Consider the following 24,030-nt stretch of genomic DNA (forward strand, 5'->3'; position numbering starts at 1 on the left):
TGTTTCTTGTCAACGACAGTTGTCTATAGTTTAGGTGACAATGTCACGAGTTCTTATAGTTGGTGCAGGTTTGACAGACAGTTTATGAGCTGTCTTCTGCTAAGAGAAATGCCAAACAAAGTTATTGTTGTCTGGGATAATTCGCGAGGAGCAGAGACTGGGGACACGCCCGACACAGCTCTGAGAGGCTACACCGAACACTAACACGCAGCCGGGCCGGTGCGTAGCAAGGAACAGCCGGCGACCTACCGCTGACAACTGACCCAGACATCATCTGCCCCCCTGTGCTTCTCTCTCGCTCTTCACATTAAACGAGACAACAACACAGTTGTGCGGGGGGCTGGTGGGGGCGTCCGCGCCTTGGAGGCAGCATCTAAGTCCCCGGCAGAGCCGTAAAACGTTTGTTATTTTGGACTGTCGGCGTACAGCAGTGAAAACTCATTTGAATCTGCTGGGGACTCACGTGCTATTAAATGTATAATGTGCGACATGTTCGTTGTTGTCATACCTTCATTTGTGAAAAATGTATTGAACTTGATGCAGCTAAAGAAAGGATTATTACTCTTCATGAAAAAATACAAAATTGGACAAGCACCTTGAACTGAAAAAGGATTCTATGAGACTTATTGGCATCTTCAAATGCTTCCTATCAAAACATCCAAGAGGGTCATAATGGGACCTTCCTGTACTATGATCAATTTCCGCCACTGCACCCCTCTACTAGCTTGAACCAGAAAATGGCTGCTCATTGTTCGACTCTAGGTGAGCGTAAATGGATGTGTGTCGGAACCAGAAAGGAAAATTATTGTTCTCGGTGCGCCTGCATTCTTCCCCCATGTCCGGACTTAAGACTTTCAAATCGTTTTGAGCCCCTGTACCAGATGTCTTCTGCCGGGGGCTTGGGAGTTCCCTCCATGGCTGTGGATGCCCCTCCAGCTACCTCTCCCTGTCCTAGTCAATCAACTGCCTGGGCACAGTCTGGACCACCGCGGCCCCCCTTTGCTGGGCCGTGCTCTCTGGATCAGAGCTCTGTCCCTTTGGCTGTTGTGGCCTGCACGCAACCGGCATCTCAGCAGCCCTCTTCTCAGTTGAGTTCTGTGGCTCTGGCCTCGCAATCTGCTTCAAGACACGGCAGATGCCGGATCATTCCGGCGATTGTGATAGGCAGTTTGATGGTGAGGCATATATCTGTACCTGGGGCAAAAGTTCAGGATATCACCAGGATGCTTCCCGAAGCTGTGAGTAAGTCACCGGGGGCTGATAATGTCATGGTTCATGTGGGGTCAATTGACATTATGAAGGGCAGTTTAGAACAGCTGAAGATGGATTTTATAGAACTGATTGGGTCTCTACTTGACACCAACAAACGCCCCATAATATCTGGCCCTCTGCCCTCCCTAAATCGTGGCATTGAACGGTTCAGCAGACTTTTAGCCCTCCATAACTGGCTACGAGACTATTGCAGTGTAACATTTATTGACAATTTTGATACCTTCTGGAAACAAAGCTCGTATTACAAGGAGGCTGGGATCCACCCAAATCACTTGGGTTCCTGGATCCTTTCATACCATTATAAGGCTGCGTTGAGACAATGACTTATCAATAACCCAAGTCCAGCTCATTTAATCTCTACCATTGTGTCGCTGAGTTGTCATAATGCTTCAGCAAATGTACATTATCCTAGGGGTGTTGGAAGACACAATGTAAGTAACCTAATTGATGTCCCTCTTACTGACCTGAATGCCTCTGCTGATCCTACAGCTATTGTATGCAGTAATCATATGCCTATGAACCAGAGTAATACTGTTATCACTGAGCTGGTGTGCCCTAGTAGGAAGTCCACTGTGTGCAGCTCACCCTGCACTAATAAAAATAACTTGAGCATGTCTACTTCTGCTAAGCTTCCATGTAAAGCAAGAAAAACAATCAAATATCCCAAAAAAGTGTTAAAAACATCCCACTTTAACATATGTAGCTTAAGAAACAATGTTAATGAAATCAATCATTTGCTAGTAACAGATGACATTCATATTCTGACAATCTCTGAAACTCACTTAGATAATACCTTTGAGAATACAGTAGTAGCAATACATGGTTATAAGATCTAAAGAAAATACAGAAATGCCAAAGGTGGAGGTGTGTCTGTTTATATTCAGAACCACATTCCTGTAAAGCTTAGAGATGATCTCATGTAAAATACTGTTGAAGTAATATGGCTAAAGGTTCATCTGCCTCACCTAAAGCCCATTCTGGTGGGAAACTGCTAAAGACCACGAAGTGCAAACAGTCAGTATCTGGATAACGTGTGAAATGCTTGATAATGTATATGATATCAATAGAGAGGTATATTTTCTGGGTGATTTAAACATTGACTGGCTTTTATCAGGCTGCCCACTCAGGAGAAAGCTTCAAACTGTAACTAGTACCTGCTACCTGGTTCAGGTTATCAATCAACCTACCAGGGTAGTTACAAACAGTACAGGAATGAAATCATCAACGTGTATTGATCATATCTTTACTAATGCTGCAGAAATTTGTTTGAAAGCAGTATCCAAATCCATTGGATGTAGTGATCACAATATAGTAGCCATATCTAGGAAAACCAAAGTTCCAAAGTCTGGGCCTAATATTGTGTTTAAGAGGTCATACAATAGGTTTTGTAGTGATTCCTATATTGTTGATGTGAAGAATATTTGTTGGTCCGTGGTGTGTAATGACGAGCAACTAGACGCTGCACTTGACACATTTATGAAAATGCTTATCCCAGTTACTAATAAGCATGCACCCATTAACAAAAGGACTGTAAAAACTGTTCAATTCCCATGGATTGATGAGGAATTTAAAAATTGTATGGTTGAGAGGGATGAGGCAAAAGAGATGGGCAAACGTACTGCAAATTGAGAAATCATGTGACTAAACTGAATAAAAATAAGAAGAAACTACACTATGAAACAAAAGCTTTGGAGCACCATTAATTTAATTTTGGGCAAAAAGGCAAACTCTGCTCCATCATTCATTGAATCAGATGGCTCATTCATCACAAAACCCACTGATATTGCCAACTACTTCAACTTTTTCATTGGAAAGATTAGCAAACTTAGGCATGACATGCCAGCAATAAACACTGACACTACACATCCAAGCATATCGTACCAAATTATGAAAGACAAGCATTGTTATTTTGAATTCCGTAAACTAAATGTGGAAGAGGTGAAAAAATGATTGTTGTCTATGAACAATGATAAGCCACTGGGGTCTGACAACTTGGATGGAAAATTACTGAGGATAATAGCGGACGATATTGCCACATCTTCAATCTAAGCCTACTAGAAAGTGTGTGCCCTCAGGCCTGGAGGGAAGCAAAAGTTATTCCCCTACCTAAGAATAGTAAAGCCCCATTAACTGGCTCAAATAGCCAACCAATCAGGATGTTACCAACCCTAAGTAAACTTTTGGAAAAAAATGGTGTTTGACCAGATAATATGCTATTTTACAGTAAACAAATTGAAAACAGACTTTCAGCATGCTTATAGGGAAGGACATTCAACAAGCACAGCACTTACACAAATGACTGATGATTGGCTGTGAGAAATTGATGATAAAAAGATTGTGGGGGCTGTTTTGTTAGACTTCAGTGCGGCTTTTGACATTATTCATCATAGTCTATTGCTGGAAAAATGTATGTGTTATGGCTTTACACCCCTGCTATATTGTGGATAAAGAGTTACCTGTCTAACAGAACACAGAGGGTGTTCTTTAATGAAAGCCTTGCCAACAAAATCCAGGTAGAATCAGGAATTCCCCAGGGCAGCTGTAGCGGATGACTCAACACTATACACGTCAGCTACCAGACCACTGAAATGACTGCAACACTTAACAAAGAGCTGCAGTTAGTTTCAGAATGGGTGGCAAGGAATAAGTTAGTCCTAAATATTTCAAAAACTAAAAACATTGTATTTGGGACAAATCATTTACGAAACCCTAAACCTCAACTAAATCTTGTAATGAATCATGTGGAAATTGAGCAAGTTGAGGAGACTAAACTGCTTGGAGTAACCCTGAATTGTAAACTGTCAAGGTCAAAACATATTGATACAACAATAGCTAGGATGGGGAGAAGTCTGTCTATAATAAAGCGCTGCTCCACATTCTTAACAGCACTATAAACAAGGCTGATCCTACAGGCCCTAGTTTTGTCGCACCTGGACTACTGTTCAGTCGTGTGGTCAGGTGCCACAAAGAGGGACTTAGGAAAATTACAATTGGCTCAGAACAGGGCAGCACGGCTGGCCCTTGGATGTACACAGAGAGCTAACATTAATAATATGCATGTCAATCTCTCCTGGCTCAAAGTGGAGGAGAGATTGACTTCATCACTACTTGTATTTATGGAAGATATTGACATGTTGAATGCACCGAGCTGTCTGTTTGAACTACTGGCACACAGCTCGGACACCCATGCATTCCCCACAAGACATGCCACCAGAGGTCTCTTCACAGTCCCCAAGTCCAGAACAGACTATGGGAGGCATTGGCAGCAGCTAATGGGGATCCATAATAAATACAAATACAAAATCATCTGAGATTTACTCTGGATTTACCTTCATTCTCTCGCTTCAGTGCGTCGACTTCTGTCTTCGTAGCTTTGAGGTTGGCTTCCAGAGCTGCCACCTTATGTGATTTCCCATCATACCCTTGCCTCAGTTTATATAGTGTCGAGATCTGCTTCTTCAGTTCTGTCGTCATGGCCTGTAGCTCTAGCTTTGTCTTTGTGGCCTTGACCTTGGCATCCAGAGCTCTTTGCCCATTAAGCAGGTCTTTAATCTGTCTGGCATTGTCACAAGGTCTCACTGGATCACATGACAAAGCTATGGCCAGGCAGCCCAGTAGGGTCAGCAGGAGAGCCAATGTTTTTCCCATTGTCAAGGGTTTAGCAAATGTAAGATCTCTGTCTACACTGAGCGGCTAGGTGAAGTCTTGTGTCTAGGTGACGTCTCTTGGTTGCACTTTGTTGATGTTCTAAGGACTGGGGGAGAAGACACTTATATTTATGCGTTTCACTCAAGGGGGAGGATCCTTTTTGGCCTGCATTCATTTTAAACAATTTTGATAAGCAACTACGAAACAATTGTTTGAATTGCAAGGTAAGTTAGATACCTAATGATTGGGTGGCATAAAAGTCCTTATATTTAAAAAGTATTAAAAGTATCACAATTATTTTGATAAACAACATGCTTGTTTAAAGTTTAAATGGTGACTCAACTTTTGTTATTTTCAAGAGAGAGTGGTAAGCACGGCGACTTGAAAACTGAGGAGATGAACAGGAACTAGAAACAAGGAAGACATTTATAGCATTCAGTGCTGGGGCTGGTCCTTGCAAATCTATGCCAGGTAATTGGTTATTTCTTTTGGTGGTGCAATTGTTTTGTCAAAATGTATAAATGCTCCTAATTCTCCTGAATAATTTAAAGTTTGAATGGCGATTCCATCTTAAACAGCTCAAGAGAAGTAAAGGTCAGCATAATGATAATAAGCCAGAGGTATGGGGGATTTTAAAGAGTGGATTGCTAATGCAATCTTATTAAGAATCTGCATGAAGTATGGGGAATAACATGAGTTGTGCATTCAGCAAGCTCACTAATAAGCCTGGTTGCCAACTCCATTGCAGTCATTGTCATGCCAAACACTGCCATCTTTCTCAAGATGCTCACAACTGATAGATTGGATACAAATTATAAAACGTTGTTTTGAAATAATCTTGAAAGAATTGTGAATAGCAAGCTAGAGCCAAAATCTACAATTCCTTCTATTCAACACTTCACAAGCAGTGAGTCTATCATAATATTTTGTATTGGGAATTAAACCAGCTGTTCTCATGGTATTTCACAATAAATGTTGATTTTGCATGACTGACTCAAATATGAAAGACGTGTTCAAAGTCAATGACAGTCCTGGGAGCATTACAAGTGTTACATATATTATTTTTTTGTCCTAAGAGTTTAGAAAATTGACCAGCTATGAAATTTGCACCAAAACAATTGGAGAAAAAAACATTAATAATCTATGGACCATCTAGAATTTTCTGGTCATTCCATGTGAGTATTCACTCTCTCTTTCTTTAGATCTCTCTTCCACTCACTGCTCCTCTCTCTCTCTCTCTCCATCCCTCCCTCCCTCCATCCCTCTTCTCTGTTCTCTCTCATTTCCTCTGACTCACCTTCCTCTGGTATGATGTGCAGGGTGACGATGAGTCCGGCGTCTTTGATGAGCTTGACGATGTCGGCGTGGGGCATGCTGATGATGGATTGCCCATTGACGGCCAGGATCCGGTTGCCCACCTTCAGGCGGCCGCAGCGGTCCGCTGGGCTGCCCTCGATGATACGCCCAATCTTGTGGGGCACAGCTAGTAGGGGGAGTAGAACATGTTTTGACAAATATGCACATAAACTTGTCAAGTACTGGACAGAAAATAAATTGTAAATTAAATAAGTGTTGTCCGCAAGTGGTTTATTGAGATGCACACACAAACAAGACAATGTTTTGATCCCACTGGATAGTTGAAGAAGATCCCAGTGCGATTTAAATATTGTGTTGTGTGTTTCTCAACAAACCACTGTGGGAACATATTACAGAATAAACGTTTTAACGTCTGTTGGTCCCAAATCGCTCCCTATCCCTACCCCAGGGTTTCCCAAACTCAGTCCTGGGGATCCCAAGGGGTGCACATTTTGGTTTTTGCCCTAGGCACTACACAGCTAATTGAAATAATCAAAGCTTGATGATGAGTTAATTACCGTAATTTTCGGACTATAAGCCGCGCCTTTTTTCCAATTTTTCGACCCTGCGGCTTATATAACGGTGCGGCTAATCTATGGATTTTTACAGCTAACGGCCACTAGAAGACCTCCTAAATCTATGGATTTTACAGGTTACAGTCCACCAACTTTAACTCTATGGGCTCTATGACCGGTCCGCGCCCCCCACCTTTAAGCGGCGGGCTCCAGCAGGAAAAGCTGGAGGCCGGAAAAGAGTGAGACAGGTAGCGCGCAAAAGTAAAAGTGGAACCGAGAGTGGTACGAGAGACAGAACGAGAGACAGAACGAGAGCAAGACAGACAGACATTACGAGAGCGAGACAGTTTGTCTCTTTCCCGACAATCCCCTCTGTGCACGAACCCTTACATATGGTAATTAAACATTAAAACACCTGCGGCTTATAGTCCAGTGCGGCTTATATATGTACACATCATTCAATATCATTAAATTTAGCTGCTGCGGCTTATACTCCGGTGCGCCTTATAGTGCGGAAAATACGGTATTTTAATAAGCTGTATAGTGCTAGGGCAAAAACCAAAATGTGCACAGGGATTGACAAAATGTGCACAGGTATTGGCAGTAGAGGTTGCCTTATTGCCTGGGGCAAGTGCACTGAGCAGTCGTGCAAGTGGAGCCTGCTCAGAGCTTGCTCTATTGGGCAGTTGATAAAAAAAAGTTAAATTGCAAAGTCATTCCAGTAGAATAAAACTGATCCTTCTGGTTCCTCCCCATTGTTTAAGTGAAAGACAGACAATTTATGGCAGTCGGGCAAGTTGAGTCTGCTCTGAGAACAACCAAAAAACAAAGAATTCCAGTACTGATCTTTGTTATTCCTTCCGTATGTGTAGGTGAAAAGCAATATATGGCACTTCTGCATGTAAATAGCTAAAAAATTTAATAAATCGGGCAAGTAATAATAATCTTCAGGCAACCAAAAAATACCCCTTACTTGCGATGGGCAAGTGCTTTTCAGACTTTAATGTCAAGCCCTGTTTTTGTTTTTATTGTTCTATACTTTATTTAACCAGGTAAGACCCATTGAGGTTAAAAACCTAGCAACCTGGCAAGAACGCAAAACAGGGAGATAGCAGCGTGTACATAAAACGTAACAACAAATACACACAAAAGAGTGTCAAAAGTTACAGATACATTTGAAGATTAAAAACAACTGCAGCTATCAAAAACAGTCATCGATCAGAGTCTTAAAAACAGGCAAGGACACTAACTCCCCTAACTTGAATATATTTAGCCTGTTCCAGGACGCATTGCGGGAAAAATATTTGTCAACTGTTCGGGCACACAATATGTTTTCTGGAGGCAAGCCGAAGTTCGGAGCCGAAGTCTACGCCTCTTCATCAGTGATTGGTTGTGACACTCTGGCTCCGGGACGTTTGTATTTGAGCCAGGGTGTATTTTGTGTTGTTGGGTTTTGGTTTGGTTATGTTGGGCATTTGGGTGTATTTCTATGTTGGTAGTTCTGTTGTGTGTATTTCTAGGTTTGGTCATTGACTCCCAATCGGAGGTAACGAGTGTCAGCTGTCGGCTCGTTATCTCTGATTGGGAGCCATATTTATTCTGTATGTTTTCTTGTGGGAATTGTGGGTTTTTGTTCTTAGTTCTGTCAGTGTTGCAGAGGACTTCACGTATCGGTCTTGTTTTGTTGTTTTGTTCCAGACTTTGAAATAATAAAGTCATGTTTCTTGGACACGCTGCGCCTTGGTCATACTTAGACGACATAGACCCTCGTGACAGAAAAACCCACCGTAATAGGACCAAGCAGCGTGTCAAGCGGCAACAGTATCCACCTATAAAGGATTCATGGACATGGGAGGAGATACTGGACGGAAAAGGGTCATGGACTTGGGAGGAAATCCTGGATGGGATGGATCGCCGTCCATGGAGCGAGACAGTGGAGAGGCGACGGAGAGAGGAGCAACGGCGTCGGCAGGGCCATCGTCGGAAGGATGAGAGGCAACCCCAAATATTTTTTTGGGGGGGGCACATGGCTTGGGCGGCTGGGCAGCAGGAGGCTGCCACAGGTAGAGGTGGAGAGAAGGCTTTCGGATTACGGGAGCCATTGGCGAGTAGAGGGAGGGAAGTTGTTGTGGCACGGCGTGAGAGACTGAGGTGTGTTACCAGTCCGGTCCGGCCCGTTCCTGATCCCCAGTTAAGGCCAGTGGTGTGTGTTCCCGGTACGGACCGGCCTGTTCCTACTCCACGCACCAGGTCCACGATGTGCGTCGCCAGCCCAGCTCGGCCTGTTCCTACTCCACGCACCAGGTCCACGATGTGCGTCGCCAGCCCAGCCCGGCCGGTTCCTGCTCTACGCACTACGCCTGTGGTGTGCGTCACCATCCCAGCTCCACGTATCGGCCGGGTTAGAGTGAGCGTTGAGCCAGAAGTCATGAAGCCGGCCCAACGCATCCGGCTACCAGTGCGTCTTCTCGGGCCGGCGTACATGGCACCAGCCTTACGCATGGTGTTCCCGGTTCGCCCACATAGGCCGGTGCGGGTTATTCCACCTCCCCGTACTGGTCGGGCGACGGGGAGCATCAACCCGGGTAAGGTTGGGCAGGCTCAGTGCTCAAGGGGGCCTGTAAGCCTGCACGGTCCGGTATTTCCGGCGCCACCTCCCCGCTCCAGCTCAGTACCACCAGTGCCTACACCACGCACCAAGCCTCCTGTGTGTTCCCCGAGTCCTGTGCGTCCTGTTGCTGCTCTCCGCACTAGGCGTTATGTGAGTCCCCAGGGTCCAGCATGCCCTGTTCCGGCTCTCCGCACTAGGCGTTATGTGAGTCCCCAGGGTCCAGCATGCCCTGTTCCGGCTCTCCGCACTAGGCCTTATGTGAGTCCCCAGGGTCCAGCATGCCCTGTTCCGGCTCTCCGCACTAGCCCTTATGTGCGTCCCCAGGGTCCAGCATACCCTGTTGCTTCTCCCCGCACTAGCCCTGAGATGCGTGTCCTCAGCCCGGTACCTCCAGTTCCGGCACCACGCACCAGGCCTACGGTGCGCCTCAGACGGCCAGAGTCTGCCGTCTGCCCAACGGGGCCTGAACTGCCCGTCTGCCCAAAGGCGCTTAAGCCGCCCGTCTGCCATGAGCCTTCAGAGCCGTCCGCCAGACCGGAGCCGCTAGAGCCTTCCGCCAGACAGGATCAGCCAGAGCCTTCCGCCAGCCATGAGCAGCCAGATCCGTCAGCCAGCCATGAGCAGCCAGATCCGTCAGCCAGCCATGAGCAGCCAGATCCGTCGGCCAGCCATGAGCAGCCAGATCCGTCAGCCAGCCATGAGCAGCCAGATCCGTCAGCCAGCCATGAGCAGCCAGATCCTTCAGCCAGCCATGAGCAGCCAGATCCGTCGGCCAGCCATGTGCAGCCAGATCCGTCAGCCAGCCATGAGCAGCCAGATCCGTCAGCCAGCCATGAGCAGCCAGATCCTTCAGCCAGCCATGAGCCGTCCAGCCAGGATCCGCCAGAGCCGTCCAGCCAGGATCCGCCAGAGCCGTCCAGCCAGGACCCGCCAGAGCCAGCCAGCCAGGATCTGCCATTGAGTCCGGTGCTGTCCCTTAGCCCGGTGCTGCCCCTTATCCTGGTGCTGCCCCTTAATCCGGTACTGCCCCTTAGTCCGGTGCTGCCCCTTAGTCCGGTGCTGCCCTTTAGTCCGGTGCCGCCCCTTAATCCAGTGGGGTTTAGTTGGGGGGTGGTCATGGGGAGGAGGCTACGGAAGCGGATAGTGACTAAGGTGGGGTGGGGACCACGACCAGGGCCAGAACCGCCACCGTGGACAGACGCCCACCCAGACCCTCCCCTAGACTGTATGCTGGTGCGCCCGGAGGTCGCACCTTTAGGGGGGGGTACTGTGACACTCTGGCTCCGGGACGTTTGTATTTGAGCCAGGGTGTATTTTGTGTTGTTGGGTTTTGGTTTGGTTATGTTGGGCATTTGGGTGTATTTCTATGTTGGTAGTTCTGTTGTGTGTATTTCTAGGTTTGGTCATTGACTCCCAATCGGAGGTAACGAGTGTCAGCTGTCGGCTCGTTATCTCTGATTGGGAGCCATATTTATTCTGTATGTTTTCTTGTGGGAATTGTGGGTTTTTGTTCTTAGTTCTGTCAGTGTTGCAGAGGACTTCACGTATCGGTCTTGTTTTGTTGTTTTGTTCCAGACTTTGAAATAATAAAGTCATGTTTCTTGGACACGCTGCGCCTTGGTCATACTTAGACGACATAGACCCTCGTGACATTGGTCAACAGTAGGGATTCTTCAATAAAGTCTTTATTGTCATTCAACGAGAGACGACTCGTTTTCATACACATTTTTCATTGAGAATTACTGCACCATTAGTTAGATGTAAAATTGCGCGACTACAATTAATGACAGACTTCCTGAGTTCTTAGATGAATTCTGACTATTTGGCTATGTCGTCTCAAAATGGACAAACAGTGCCATTTTTTTCTAAATTTTCAAGCGAAGGTCTTTTAAGTGTGTATGCGAGCACACTCGTTCGGTTCGGCTAGCTGAGTTTGGCAAGGCGCCAGCCGAAATGATGCATGCTGACGCCTTAAGGAAAAGAGATACAAAAGGAGTTGCCTTAACAATGCCTTGTACACAAAAGTGTACCAGTGCTTTAGCCTCCTGGTGGAGAGAGAGGTACATTGCACCATGGCATACACATACACAGTGATTGGTGAGTGATCTAGCATGTGTGATAAATCTTAAAGCACCATGATACACTGTGTCCAGAGTTTTTAACATACTTGCTAAGGCCTGCATATAGACAATATCACCATAATCCAGAACCGATAAAAAGTGCTTTGTTCCTAAAATAAAATAAACTATTTCAAGTTATCAATGTGCTGTCTAAAATTCAGATTTTCATCTAGCCAAATCCCAAGACACTTTTAGGAGGTGACCCTATACATTTGCTGGCATTTTAGAGTTAAAATCTGGAAGTGACTCCTTCTGTCTACTTTCAGAGAAGAGGAAACTGTACATTTTGTTTAAAATCGAAAATTGCTTTTGATCAGCGTCCGGAAAAGCCTTCTCAATATTAGATGCGCTAGAATAAATAATCGGGTCATCAGCATACAGATGGGGATTTGCAGAGTCAACAGTCTTCCCTATATCATTTATATACAGTGTAAAAAGGATCAGACCTAAAATTTAGCCCTGGGGAACTCCTTTTGTAAGCCTTCGAAACTCAGATTTCAAACCCTCCTGTGCTACACACCGTGTTCTGTCAGAAAGGTAGTTTTGGAACCAATCCAATGCATCAACACTTAAACCAACCTTTTTTAGTCTATACAACAGCAGGGCATGGTCAATAGTGTCAAAGGCCTTCAATAAGTCAATAAAAAGTGAAACATAATGATATTTCTTGTCCTGAACATCTAGAATATCACCTACAACCTTAGTTATCACAGTAATTGTATTATGCTTGGCTCTAAAACCTGACTGGAATTGAGATAACACAGAGTTATCATAAACTGTGAGTTCACCAGGTTTTCCAAATCTTTGCAAGTGCAGACAGTTTAGATATGGGACGATAGTTATCCAACTGGGATGGACCTCCACCCTTATTTAAAGGGGTGATGTAGGCTGCTTTCCAGACTTTTGGAATCATATTACTCGCCAATACAGTGTGAGTGAGACTGGCAGCAATGATCTCTGCACCACTTTAAACAAAATAAGGCTTAAATTCATCCGGGCCAGCCATTTTGTTCATATCAATAGATTTGAGTGCCTTTACAACTTCTGAAAGATCAATTTCGGTAAAATCAAATAGATGCCCAGCCTTTGCAAAATGCTCATTAAACATGTCAAGCAGTTTATTCTTGTCTGTCAAGTCCATTGAATTTGAGGTCAATTCCAGCGGAAGACCAGAAGAGTTCATGTTAGCATTCATGGACTTAATGTTTTTCCATAATTTGGTCAGGTTATTGATGTTTGCCTTGGTAGATTCATAATAGAAGCTAGATTTGCATTTCCATATTAACAAGGTGCACTTATTTCTCAGTGCCCTGAATAACTGTCATTCAGCCTGGGAGTTACACTTTCTGGCTTTGGCCCATTGTGTATTTGTGACCCGTTTCATGAAACTAGGCGTATGTCACAAGTCACAACTTCACAGGAGAGCCATTTGAACGTAAAAAAAATAAATCAAAATGCGTTTTTTGCCAGAAATGCCTTCTGGAATATGTGAACTTTCATGTGCCTTAATAACAAACGTGTATGCCATCTGTAAATACAATTGTTAAATTACAAGCCTGGTTGGTTAAGCAACAGAAAAAGACAGCAAACTTCCCACTAGCCATGTTTTGCTGAGATAATGAGTGGGCTGGACATGCCGAGAGAGGAGTTTGGATTGGTCTGCCATATATAAGGCTTCTGTCTATTTGAGCTGGTCAGTCTGTGTAGGTAATTCTGTCTAATGCGGCTTTAAAAAAATATATATATTGCTTAGTAGAACTGCATAAGTGTTACTCTCCACTTTCTGGAGGATCGAGTTTTGAAATCAGTGGAATTAGAGTATGATAGCTAAAGAGATGGTGAAAACACCTGTCTCCGGATTACATCTTCAAACTAAAGGCAACCATACATGGCATCCGTGACAGGGAGACGCGTCCATCATGCATGATGATGTATACGGGTAAGATAGATATCTAACATTGAACCTGGTTGGTTAGCTCCCAGCAGATTCATGCAGGGTAGTAGAGACATGATTTGGCACTATGTTCATTGTTGTTTAACTAGCTAACATTAGCTGGCTGGCTCGTTAGCTAACGTTACATGACGTGTGTGATCTTACACATTGTTTCCTTAGCTAGGTTCATTGTTTATTTAGCTAGCGAGCTACATGTCTTCAGCTAAAGTGTACTGTTAGCTAGCTAGATAACGTTAGCTGGCTGGCTCCCTAGCTACTGTTACATGTATGACATTATTATTCGTATCCCAGAGCCATTTGCTTCGCTAGTTAGAGCCTAATGTTAGCTAGCTAACACTGAACCTGGTTGGTTAGCTCCCAGCAGATTAATGCAGGGTAGTAACGGCATGATTTGGCACTATGTTCATTGTTGTGTAACTAGCTAATGTTATCTGGCTGGCTTGTTAGCTAACGTTATGTGACGTGTGTGATCTTACACGTTGTTTACCTAGCTAGCTAACTACAGTGAGGGAAAAAAGTATTTGATCCCCTGCTGATTTTGTACGTTTGCCCACTGACAAAGACATATCAGTCTATAATTTTAATGGTAGGGTTATTTGAACAGTGAGAAACAGAATAACAACAACAAAAATCCAGAAAAACGCATGTCAAAAATGGTATAAATTGATTTGCATTTTAATGAGGGAAATAAGTATTTGACCCCTCTGCAAAACATGACTTAGTACTTGGTGGCAAAACCCTTGTTGGCAATCACAGAGGTCAGATGTTTCTTGTAGTTGGCCACCAGGTTTGCATACATCTCAGGAGGGATTTTTGTCCCACTCCTCTTTGAAGGTCATCTCCAAGTCATTAAGGTTTCGAGGCTGACATTTGGTAACTCGAACCTTCAGCTCCCTCCACAGATTTTCTATGGGATTAAGGTCTGGAGACTGGCTAGGCAACTCCAGGACCTTAATGTGCTGCTTCTTGAGCCACTCCTTTGTTGCCTTGGCCGTGTGTTTTGGGTCATTGTCATGCTGGAATACCCATCCACAACCCATTTTCAATGCCCTGGCTGAGGGAAGGAGGTTCTCACCCAAGATTTGATGGTACATGGCCCCATCCATTGTCCCTTTGATGCGGCAAAGTTGTCCTGTCCCATAGCAGAAAAACACCCCCAAAGCATAATGTTTCCACCTCCATGTTTGACGGTGGGGATGGTGTTCTTGGGGTCATAGGCAGCATTCCTCCTCATCCAAACACGGCGAGTTGAGTTGATGCCAAAGAGCTCAATTTTGGTCTCATCTGACCACAACACTTTCACCCAGTTCTCCTCTGAATCATTCAGATGTTCATTAGCAAACTTCAGACGGGCCTGTATATGTGCTTTCTTGAGCAGGGGGACCTTGCGGGCACTGCAGGATTTCAGTCCTTCACGGCGTAGTGTGTTACTAATTGTTTTGTTGGTGACTATGGTCCCAGCTGCCTTGAGATCATTGACAATATCCTCCCGTGTAGTTCTGGGCTGATTCCTCACCGTTCTCATGATCATTGCAACTCCACGAGGTGAGATCTTGCATGGAGCCCCAGGCTGAGGGAGATTGACAGTTATTTTGTGTTACTTCCATTTGCAAATAATCGCACCAACTGTTGTCACCTTCTCACCAAGCTGCTTGGCAATGGTCTTGTAGCCCATTCCAGCCTTGTGTAGGTCTACAATCTTGTCACTGACATCCTTGGAGAGCTCTTTGGTCTTGGCCATGGTTGAGAGTTTGGAATCAGATTGATTGATTGCTTCTGTGGACAGGTGTCTTTTAAACAGGTAACAAGCTGATATTAGGAGCACTCCCTTTAAGAGTGTGCTCCTAATCTCAGCTCGTTACCTGTATAAAAGACACCTGGGAGCCAGAAATCTTTCTGATTGAGAGGGGGTCAAATACTAATTTCCCTCATTAAAATGCAAATCAATTTATAAAATGTTTGACATGCGTTTTTCTGGATTTTTTGTTGTTATTCTGTCTCTCACTGTTCAAATAAACCTACCATTAAAATTATAGACTGATCATTTCTTTGTCAGTGGGCAAACGTACAAAATCAGCAGGGGATCAAATACTTTTTTCCGTCACTGTACATGTCTTAACCCTCCCGTTGTCCTAGGGTCAAAATGACCCGCCACTGTGTTGAACCAACTTTATTAAATTTTTATATTTTTGGGATCATTTGTGAGAAGGAGGCAGTGAGACTTTAAAGAAAGTATCACTGACTCCTTCTCACAAATGATCCAAAAAATATAAAATTTAAATAAAGTTGGTTCAACACAGTGGCGGGTCATTTTGACCCTAGGACAACGGGAGGGTTATGCTAAAGTGTACAACACACGTTGAATATGGCCTGTGTCAGTAAACATAGGCATAAAAGCGTAATGAACTTGTTGCCAGCAGAGCTGTTTAGGCTGTTTTCATGTTATCCAGAGGAAAACAAATCATCGGCCAGAGCGTCAAGTGTGCGCTCTGAACGCTCTGAGAGCGAAAGAGATGGGTGGGGTTAAAGCTTAAGAGGGTGTGAACGATGCTGAATGGGTGTAGACAAAAAAGATAGATACCAAAACATTCAAATGCCATTTTCTCAAAAGTGAGTTTACAAGTTTATAAACTTTCAAAGCAGAATTACTTTCCCATTGTTCCTCAATATTCAGTGTATGATATACCATTTTGTAGCTCTGAGTCTCTACTTTTATCCAATGTAAAAAAACAGCATTTCAATTGTTGCTACATAAGACCAAATCCAGGTTGTGAGTCACATTTCGTTTATGGATCAAATAAGTTAATTCCTCTGTAAACCAGGGATTGTCTCAACCTCTTACCCGGTACTTTTTGAGAGGGGAGTGTTTATCACAGATAGTAGACAACATGAAATGAAAATAGGAGAATGCCTCCTTGATGAACTGCTTGTAGTCCCCAGGACCTAGTTTGGGAAACGCTGCCTTACCCCTTGGTACTAAACTCTCGATGTTAGCTTGTCTGAAGGGTCTGGATAGGTACTGTATATTTTTACTACAGTGTAGTGCTAAAGCTTCCACCATATTGCTTCCACCTCACAGATCTGCAAACATCGAAGGGTAAGGACCGGCCAAGAGGAGGGGTAGCTGTTTTCTGAGTTACTACAAGTGTTAAACCATGGCGAGAGGGGTTTATCTCCCCTCTTGGCTAACTTGAAAACACAACGGAGAGGTGTGGTGTAATTATCAATTAACAGAAAATTCCAAATGGTCTACTACATAATGGACTGTTACTTGGAATTGGAGCATCCATCCTGTTCTATTCTAGAACAACCCTTAGCGTGAGACATATAAATATAATTACTTTAGTAGTTTTACTCTGGTGATTCTATTTCTATGGCACTTGAGAGAGACATCGTGTGACTCACTGATGACAGCTGTGTTCTCCGGTCGGTTCAGCGAGCTGATGATGACAAAGCCGAAGCCCTCGTTCTCCTTGCGGTGGATGATGACATCACTGGTACACAGGGGGACGGCGCCCTCCGGAGGGGAGGCGGTGGACGGTGGCGGGACATTGCCGGGGGTTACAGGACAGGAAGCTGAGGCGGCGTCGCTGCGCGGGGAGCTGTGCTGCGTGGACACATAGCCCGGGCAACGGCCGTTCATCCCTAACACCTCACCTACAGAGGGCAGCAGAGAGCGAGAGAAAAAGCGAGAGAGAGACAGAGAGAGAGAGAGAGAGAGGTTAAAGTTGACTTTTTTTCTACCCCCTCTATACTACGTACCCTTCTCACCAGGGAAGTGGACTCTCCACCATCAGGCTGATCTGGCCGTTGTATAATGTGTATAGAGGACCATCCTGCTCAGTGAATTTCATAAGAATAAAAATCGTCAAACATTTAAAAAGTTATCCTTTTAGATAAAACTACACTAAATATAATCACATGTCACCAAATAGTTGATTAAAACACACTATTTTGCAATGAAGGTCTACAGTAGCCTCAACAGCACTATGTAGCTTCTGTCCTCCTCTGGGTACACTGACTTCAAAACAAAACCTAGGAGGCTCATGTTTCTCACCACTTTCCATATACTTACACAGTAATTAAGACAGCTTCCGGAGGACATCCTTCAACCTATCAGAGGTCTTGCAGCATGAACTGACATGTTGTCCACCCAATCAAAGGATCAGATAATTAATCTAGTACTGAAAGCATAAGCTACAGCTAGCTAGCACTGCAGTGCAAAATGTGGTGAGTAGTTGACTCAAAGAGAGAGAAAGACAATAGAGGAAATGTTTTTAACAAATTAATGTATTCCAAAATGAAGGAGTAGCAAGAGTGAGAGAGAGAGATATTGTCACTTTTCACTTACTTAGCTAGCATATGCAGCTAGCTAGTTTAGCCTACTGAAACACCCTGCTCAAACAGATGGATAGCTAGCTGGCTATGACTATCCAACACAAGACTGGAACTCTTCCAAGTCAAGATAAGCTTTTAATAATTTATTGTCGCCGGGGGCCGCCAGTATAACTGCTTACTGACAGTACACTGTAACGTTACTGCATGATTGTATCGGGTTTACTAACATGTTAGTTCAATAAGATATGTTGACTATGACATTACTTTAGCTAATATGGTGACAACGATGTAGGCTATGTGTAGTGGTTATGATATGATTTGGCTTGGAAAGGTTTTTTCGCCTGGTCACATACAGTGCCTTGAAAAAGTATTAATCTACCTTGGCATTTTTCCTATTTTGTTGCATTACAACCTGTAATTTAAATTGATTTTTATTTGGATTTCATGTAATGGACATACATAAAATTGTCCAAATTGGTGAAGTGAAATGAAAAAAACTACTTGTTTCAAAAAATTCTACAAAATAAATAATGGAAAAGTGGTGCGTGCATATGTATTCACCCCATTTGCTATGAAGCCCCTAAATAAGATCTGGTGCAACCAATTGCTTTCAGAAGTCACATATTTAGTTAAATAAAGTCCACCTGTGTGCAATCTAAGTGTCACATGATCTGTCACATGATTTCAGTATGTAGTCCTGTGTAGCTCAGTTGGTAGTGCAAGGCGCTTGCAACGCCAGGGTTGTGGGTTCGATACCCACGGGGGACCAGTATGAAAAAATGTATGCACTCACTAACTGTAAGTCGCTCTGGATAAGAGCGTCTGCTAAATGACTAAAATGTCAAATGTATATATACACCTGTTCTGAAAGGCCCCAGAGTCTGCAACACCACTAAGCGAGGGGCACCACCAAGCAAGCGGCACCATGAAGACCAAGGAGCTCTCCAAATAGGTCAGGCACAACGTTGTGGAGAAGTACCGATCAGGGTTGGGCTATAAAAAAATATCTGAAACTTTGAACATCCCACGGAGCACCATTAAATCCATTATAAAAAAATTGAAAGAATATGGCACCACAACAAACCTGCCAAGAGAGGGCCGCCCACCAAAACTCACGGACCAGGCAAGGAGGGCATTAATCAGAGAGGCACCAAGAGATAACCCTGAAGGAGCTGCAAAGCTCCACAGCGGAGATTGGAGTATCTGTCCATAGGACAATTTTAAGCCGTACACTCCACAGAGCTGGGCTTTATGGAAGAGTGGCCAGAAAAAAGCCATTGCTTAAAGAAAAAAATAAGCAAACACGTTTGGTGTTCACCAAAAGGCATGTGGGAGACTCCCCAAACATATGGAAGAAGGTACTCTGGTCAGATGAGACTAAAATCGAGCTTTTTGGCCATCAAGGAAAACGTTATGTCTGGCGCAAACCCAACACCTCTCATCACCCCGAGAACACCATCCCCACAGTAAAGCATGGTGGTGGCAGCATCGTGCTGTGGGGATGTTTTTCATCGGCAGGGACTGGGAAACTGATCATAATTGAAGGAATGATGGATGCCGCTAAATACAGGGAAATTCTTGAGGGAAACCTGTTTCAGTCTTCCAGAGATTTGAGACTGGGACGGAGGTTCACCTTCCAGCAGGACAATGACCCTAAGCATACTGCTAAAGCAACACTTGAGTCATTTAAGGGGAAACAATTAAATGTCTTGGAATGGCCTAGTCAAAGTCCAGACCTCAATCCAATTGAGAATCTGTGGTATGACTTAAAGATTGCTGTACACCAGCAGAACCCAACCAACTTGAAGGAGCTGAAGCAGTTTTGCCTTGAAGAATGGGAAACAATCCCAGTGGCTAGATGTGCCAAGCTTATAGAGACATACCCCAAGAGACTTGCAGCTGTAATTGCGTCAAAAGGTGGCTCTACATCGTATTGACTTTGGGCGGGTGAATAGTTATGCACGCTCAAGTTTTCTGTTTTTTTTTTGTCTTATTTCTTGTTTGTTTCACCCCAAAAAATATTTTGCATCTTCAAAGTGGTAGGCATGTTGTGTAAATCAAATGACACAACCCCCCCCCCCCCCCCAAAAAAAAAAAAATCTATTTTAATTCCAGGTTGTAAGGCAACAAAATAGGAAAAATGCCAAGGGGGGTGAATACTTTCGCAAGCCACTGTACAGCTGATGTGTTTGTGCAGTGAAGTCCACAAGTGAAGGAACAAGGTGAGAGGAGGAGAGCGCATAGATACGAGAAGGAATACAACATGGCTGCTATGAAAGTGAACTGTGTTTACGTGTGATCAGGGGTGTTTTAATTCTGCCGATTCTGTAGGAAAATATTTTTAAACGGAACAAAACGCGGATGAACATACCTGAATTTGTCCAATAGAAACTCTCATTTGCAACTGTTGGACTAATGATTGCACCCTATATCAGCTAGATGCAGGCAAAAGTGTACAAGGCAGTATTGAATGTGTCACTGTCTGTCCATGTGTCACTGTCTGTCAGCTCAAATTTTTCTCGGCCTGTGTGCACCTACTTTGTAAACTTTTATTCATAGGCTAATTGTAGCAACCTCATGATGGGTATATAGGGAACATTTGAGTATAATGTAGTAGCCTAAACCTATCGCTGTTACATTGAACTGGGTGACTGGAATATGAATGACAGTCATCCAATATGCTGCAATTAAATAAATACAATTGTACTCCCTCATCTTAAACGGCACAGACCGCCACTGGCATAGTGTGTGTATAGTGTACTATATAGTATAGTAGTGATTAGTTTATACATTGTAGTGAATACTACTCACTGAGGAAGTGGACTCTCCTCCGGACCGTCAGGCTGACCTGACCATTGCGTGCGGCGGCGTGCATCAGGTCGATCACGTATCTGTGTGGTTTCCCGGCAACCACCATCTTATCCACGGAGATGAGCTCGTCCCCGGGCCGAAGACGTCCGTCGCGTTCCGCAGGAGTATTCTCTATGATCGCCCCGATCACAATCTGTTCAACGACAATCTATATTAGCAGCACATTTATAGGTGTGCTGGGTGGGAAGAAATAAACATAGTTGAATTCTATGGGACCTGTTCAGTGGGCCACACTGTTGCAAAACGTTGTGTAGCAACAAAAAAATACAAAAATATTGCATATAGATCTGATGTACCGCTTATAAGACTTACTTTCAATGAGAATTACATATCTATAACTTGCATTTTGATTTGAAATCAGTTGGGTCGTAAACAATATATAATAGTGGACCTCTAAGTTGGTTAGATGTGTAAGATGACATTAGGTGTGCATTATGGTGTAGACAGGTATTATGGTGTTAGGTGTGTATTATTTAAGTGATAATGCTAGAGATGCCGGTGTTTGGAGGATATATTGGCACGGGTATTGTTAGGCCCAAGACGAAGTCGTGCCAATATGTCCTCCAAATACCGGCTTCGAGGTCAAAATCACTTTTATACAACGGGTTACCAATATATTCAAATAATGATTGATATATTTTCATTAAAAACTTTATTGTGATTAATTTATTCATACTATTTCATCCTTCCACGAGATATAGTCCCGACACAAATCTAGGGTTGCTACCCAAGCCGGCTGGTCGTCCGTTCTATCGGTTCGGTTGCCAGAGACGTGACCCAGTCTTTTTATTCTGTATCTATTGACGCGACCCAGTCGTTCGTTCGAAATGTTCCATTGCCATACTGGCTGGCAACGTTCTTATCCCTTGCTTGCTTGCTAGCCAACTATGGCTAACTTACAGTCACGTCAAAAAGTGAAGCCAGAATAACAGCAAAGTAGCTGCATTTGCATATGCTGTTTTCTAGAGACATTTATTTGGATACATCCATAACAATGAGCTAATGAAGCGCAATTTCAGGACTCTGCTTTTCAAAGGAGCTATCCAACAACACAGCTAACACAATCACTTCAAACTAAAGCTGGAGAGACTGCAAACTAGCTGCACTTGGTTTCGTTTTACCCTTTTTCAATTTACATTTCTTTGTATATATCCATAAAAATGATGCCAGCTGATTGATTTCGACTGGTTGAGAAACACTGCCTGCCTGTCTGTCTCGTCCCGACTCCTGACAAGTTCATTACTATGGGACAGCTGGAGATCAATTTGAATATTGAAACAATGTTGCAAATGTCGGAGAGACAGACAGCAAGGTTTATACAAATATATGCTGTTGAAAACTAAATGTTAGTCTAAAAGAAATGTGAGATAATGTCTAGATGCTTTTTATAGTGGAGATCAAGTTTTTAAATTGCCTGGCTGGGCTGATAAGACAGTGGATTGCACAGTCAGATGGAACAAAGTGAATAGTCATTTTAACGTCATAGATTTAGCCGGTGGTAACTTGTGGAATAGACATCGGCTGGAATGCGGTTTTAACCAATCAGCATTCAGGTTTAGACCCACCCGTTGTATAAATTAGGTTAGGTGTGTATTACATGGTGTTAGGTGTGTAGGCAGCAGCAGGCAGCAGGTGTGTTAAATGAGGTTAGACGTGTTAGGTGTGTATAATGGTGTGTGTTGTCCAGCCCGCCCATACGAGCCTTGTCGCGGGCGTCCGGACTCACAGCCTGCACGGCCTCGTCTCCCCCCAGGATGCGGAAGCCAAACCCAGTCTTCTCTCTCAACAGGTGAACTTCCACCTCCTGGTACTCTGGACCTGATAGGGGGAGGGAAAGAGAGAAAGGGAGGGAGGGAGGCACAGAGAGGGAGAGAAAGGGATGGTAGGGAGAGAGGGGGGAGGGGAGGGGGGAGAGAGGGGGGGGGGGGGGAGAGGAATGGAGAGAGAGGGCGTGGATGAGGAAGGAAAGGGAAGGGAGAGGGATAGCGAAGGAGAGGAAGAGAAATGTGGAAATGAGTAGAGAAAACAATGATAAAAAGAGGGTGGAGACATACAGAGAGACAGGTGAGAGAGAGGAAGGGAGGCAAAAAGAGAGGAGGAAAGAATTTGAATGCAGAGAATTCCCCCACGAACACAGAGTATTGTGGCCAAGAGAGGAGAGAATGCAGCACTGATTTGTAATCTATCAGGATTGAGAGATCAATATCCTTCATAGACTGAATAAGAAAAAAGACAGACCTGTACAAATTCTACTCATTGCATATTCAGTCTTCACATGCAGTGTAACCATTATCTGAATATGTCATATATGTCAAACTGTTACAGACCTACATCCATCCTGCCCTGCCTTTCGAAAGTTTTTGAAAGCCAAGTTAACAAACAGATCACCAACCATTTTGAATCCCACCGTACCTTCTCCGCTATGCAATCCGGTTTCCTAGCTGTTCATGGGTGCACCTCAGCCACGCTCAAGGTCCTAAACGATATTATAACCGCAATCGATAATCGACAGTACTGTGCCGCCATCTTCATCGACCTGGCCAAGGCTTTCGACTCTGTCAACCACCACATTCTTATTGGCAGACTAAATAGCCTTGGTTTCTCAAATGACTGCCTCGCCTGGTTCACCAACTACTTCTCAGATAGAGTTCAATGTGTCAAATCGGAGGGCCTGTTGTCTGGACCTATGGCAGTCTCTATGGGGGTGCCACAGGGTTCAATTCTTGGGCCGACTCTTTTCTCTGTGTATATCAATGATGTCGCTCTTGCTGCTGGTGACTCTCAGATCCACCTCTACACAGACGACACCATTTTGTATACATCTGGCCCTTCATTGGACACTGTGTTAACAAACCTCCAAACGAGCTTCAATGCCATACAACACTCCTTCGGTAGCCTCCAACTGCTCTTAAACACTAGTAAAACTAAATGCATGCTCTTCAATCGAACGCTGCTGGCACCCGCCCACCCGACTAGAATTACTACTCTCGACGGGTCTGACCTAGAGTATGTGGACAACTACAAATACCTAGGTGTCTGGTTAGACTGTAAACTCTCCTTCCAGACTCACATTAAGAATCTCCAATCCAAAGTTAAATCTAGAATTGGCTTCCTATTTCACAACAAAGCCTCCTTCACTCATGCTGCCAAACATGCCCTCGTAAAACTGACTATCCTACCGATCCTTGACTTCGGCGATGTCATTTACAAAATAGCCTCCAACTCTCTACTCAGCAAATTGGATGTAGTCTATCACAGTGCCATCCGTTTTGTCACCAAAGCCCCATATACTACCCACCACTGTGACCTGTACGCTCTTGTTGGCTGGTCCTCACTACATATTCG

General features: G+C 44.1%; 1 protein-coding gene across 1 annotated transcript in view; it reads right to left on the reverse strand.

Annotated features, from left to right (window-relative positions):
* The window catches only part of magi2b (membrane associated guanylate kinase, WW and PDZ domain containing 2b), a gene marked incomplete at its 3' end in the record, with an annotated part of 333,750 nt that overhangs the window by 35,119 nt on the left and 274,601 nt on the right, over positions 1-24,030 (reverse strand). The window contains exons 14-17 of the mRNA XM_084171638.1: positions 22,388-22,503; positions 20,626-20,818; positions 16,882-17,133; positions 6,218-6,403 (exon numbers count right to left, since the gene is read on the reverse strand). Coding sequence (XP_084027764.1) covers positions 6,218-6,403; positions 16,882-17,133; positions 20,626-20,818; positions 22,388-22,503 — 747 coding nt within the window. The remainder of the gene's footprint in view (positions 1-6,217; positions 6,404-16,881; positions 17,134-20,625; positions 20,819-22,387; positions 22,504-24,030) is intronic.

Source organism: Coregonus lavaretus, assembly GCF_964263955.1.
Source record: "Coregonus lavaretus genome assembly, chromosome: 11".
Lineage (NCBI taxonomy): Eukaryota > Metazoa > Chordata > Actinopteri > Salmoniformes > Salmonidae > Coregonus > Coregonus lavaretus.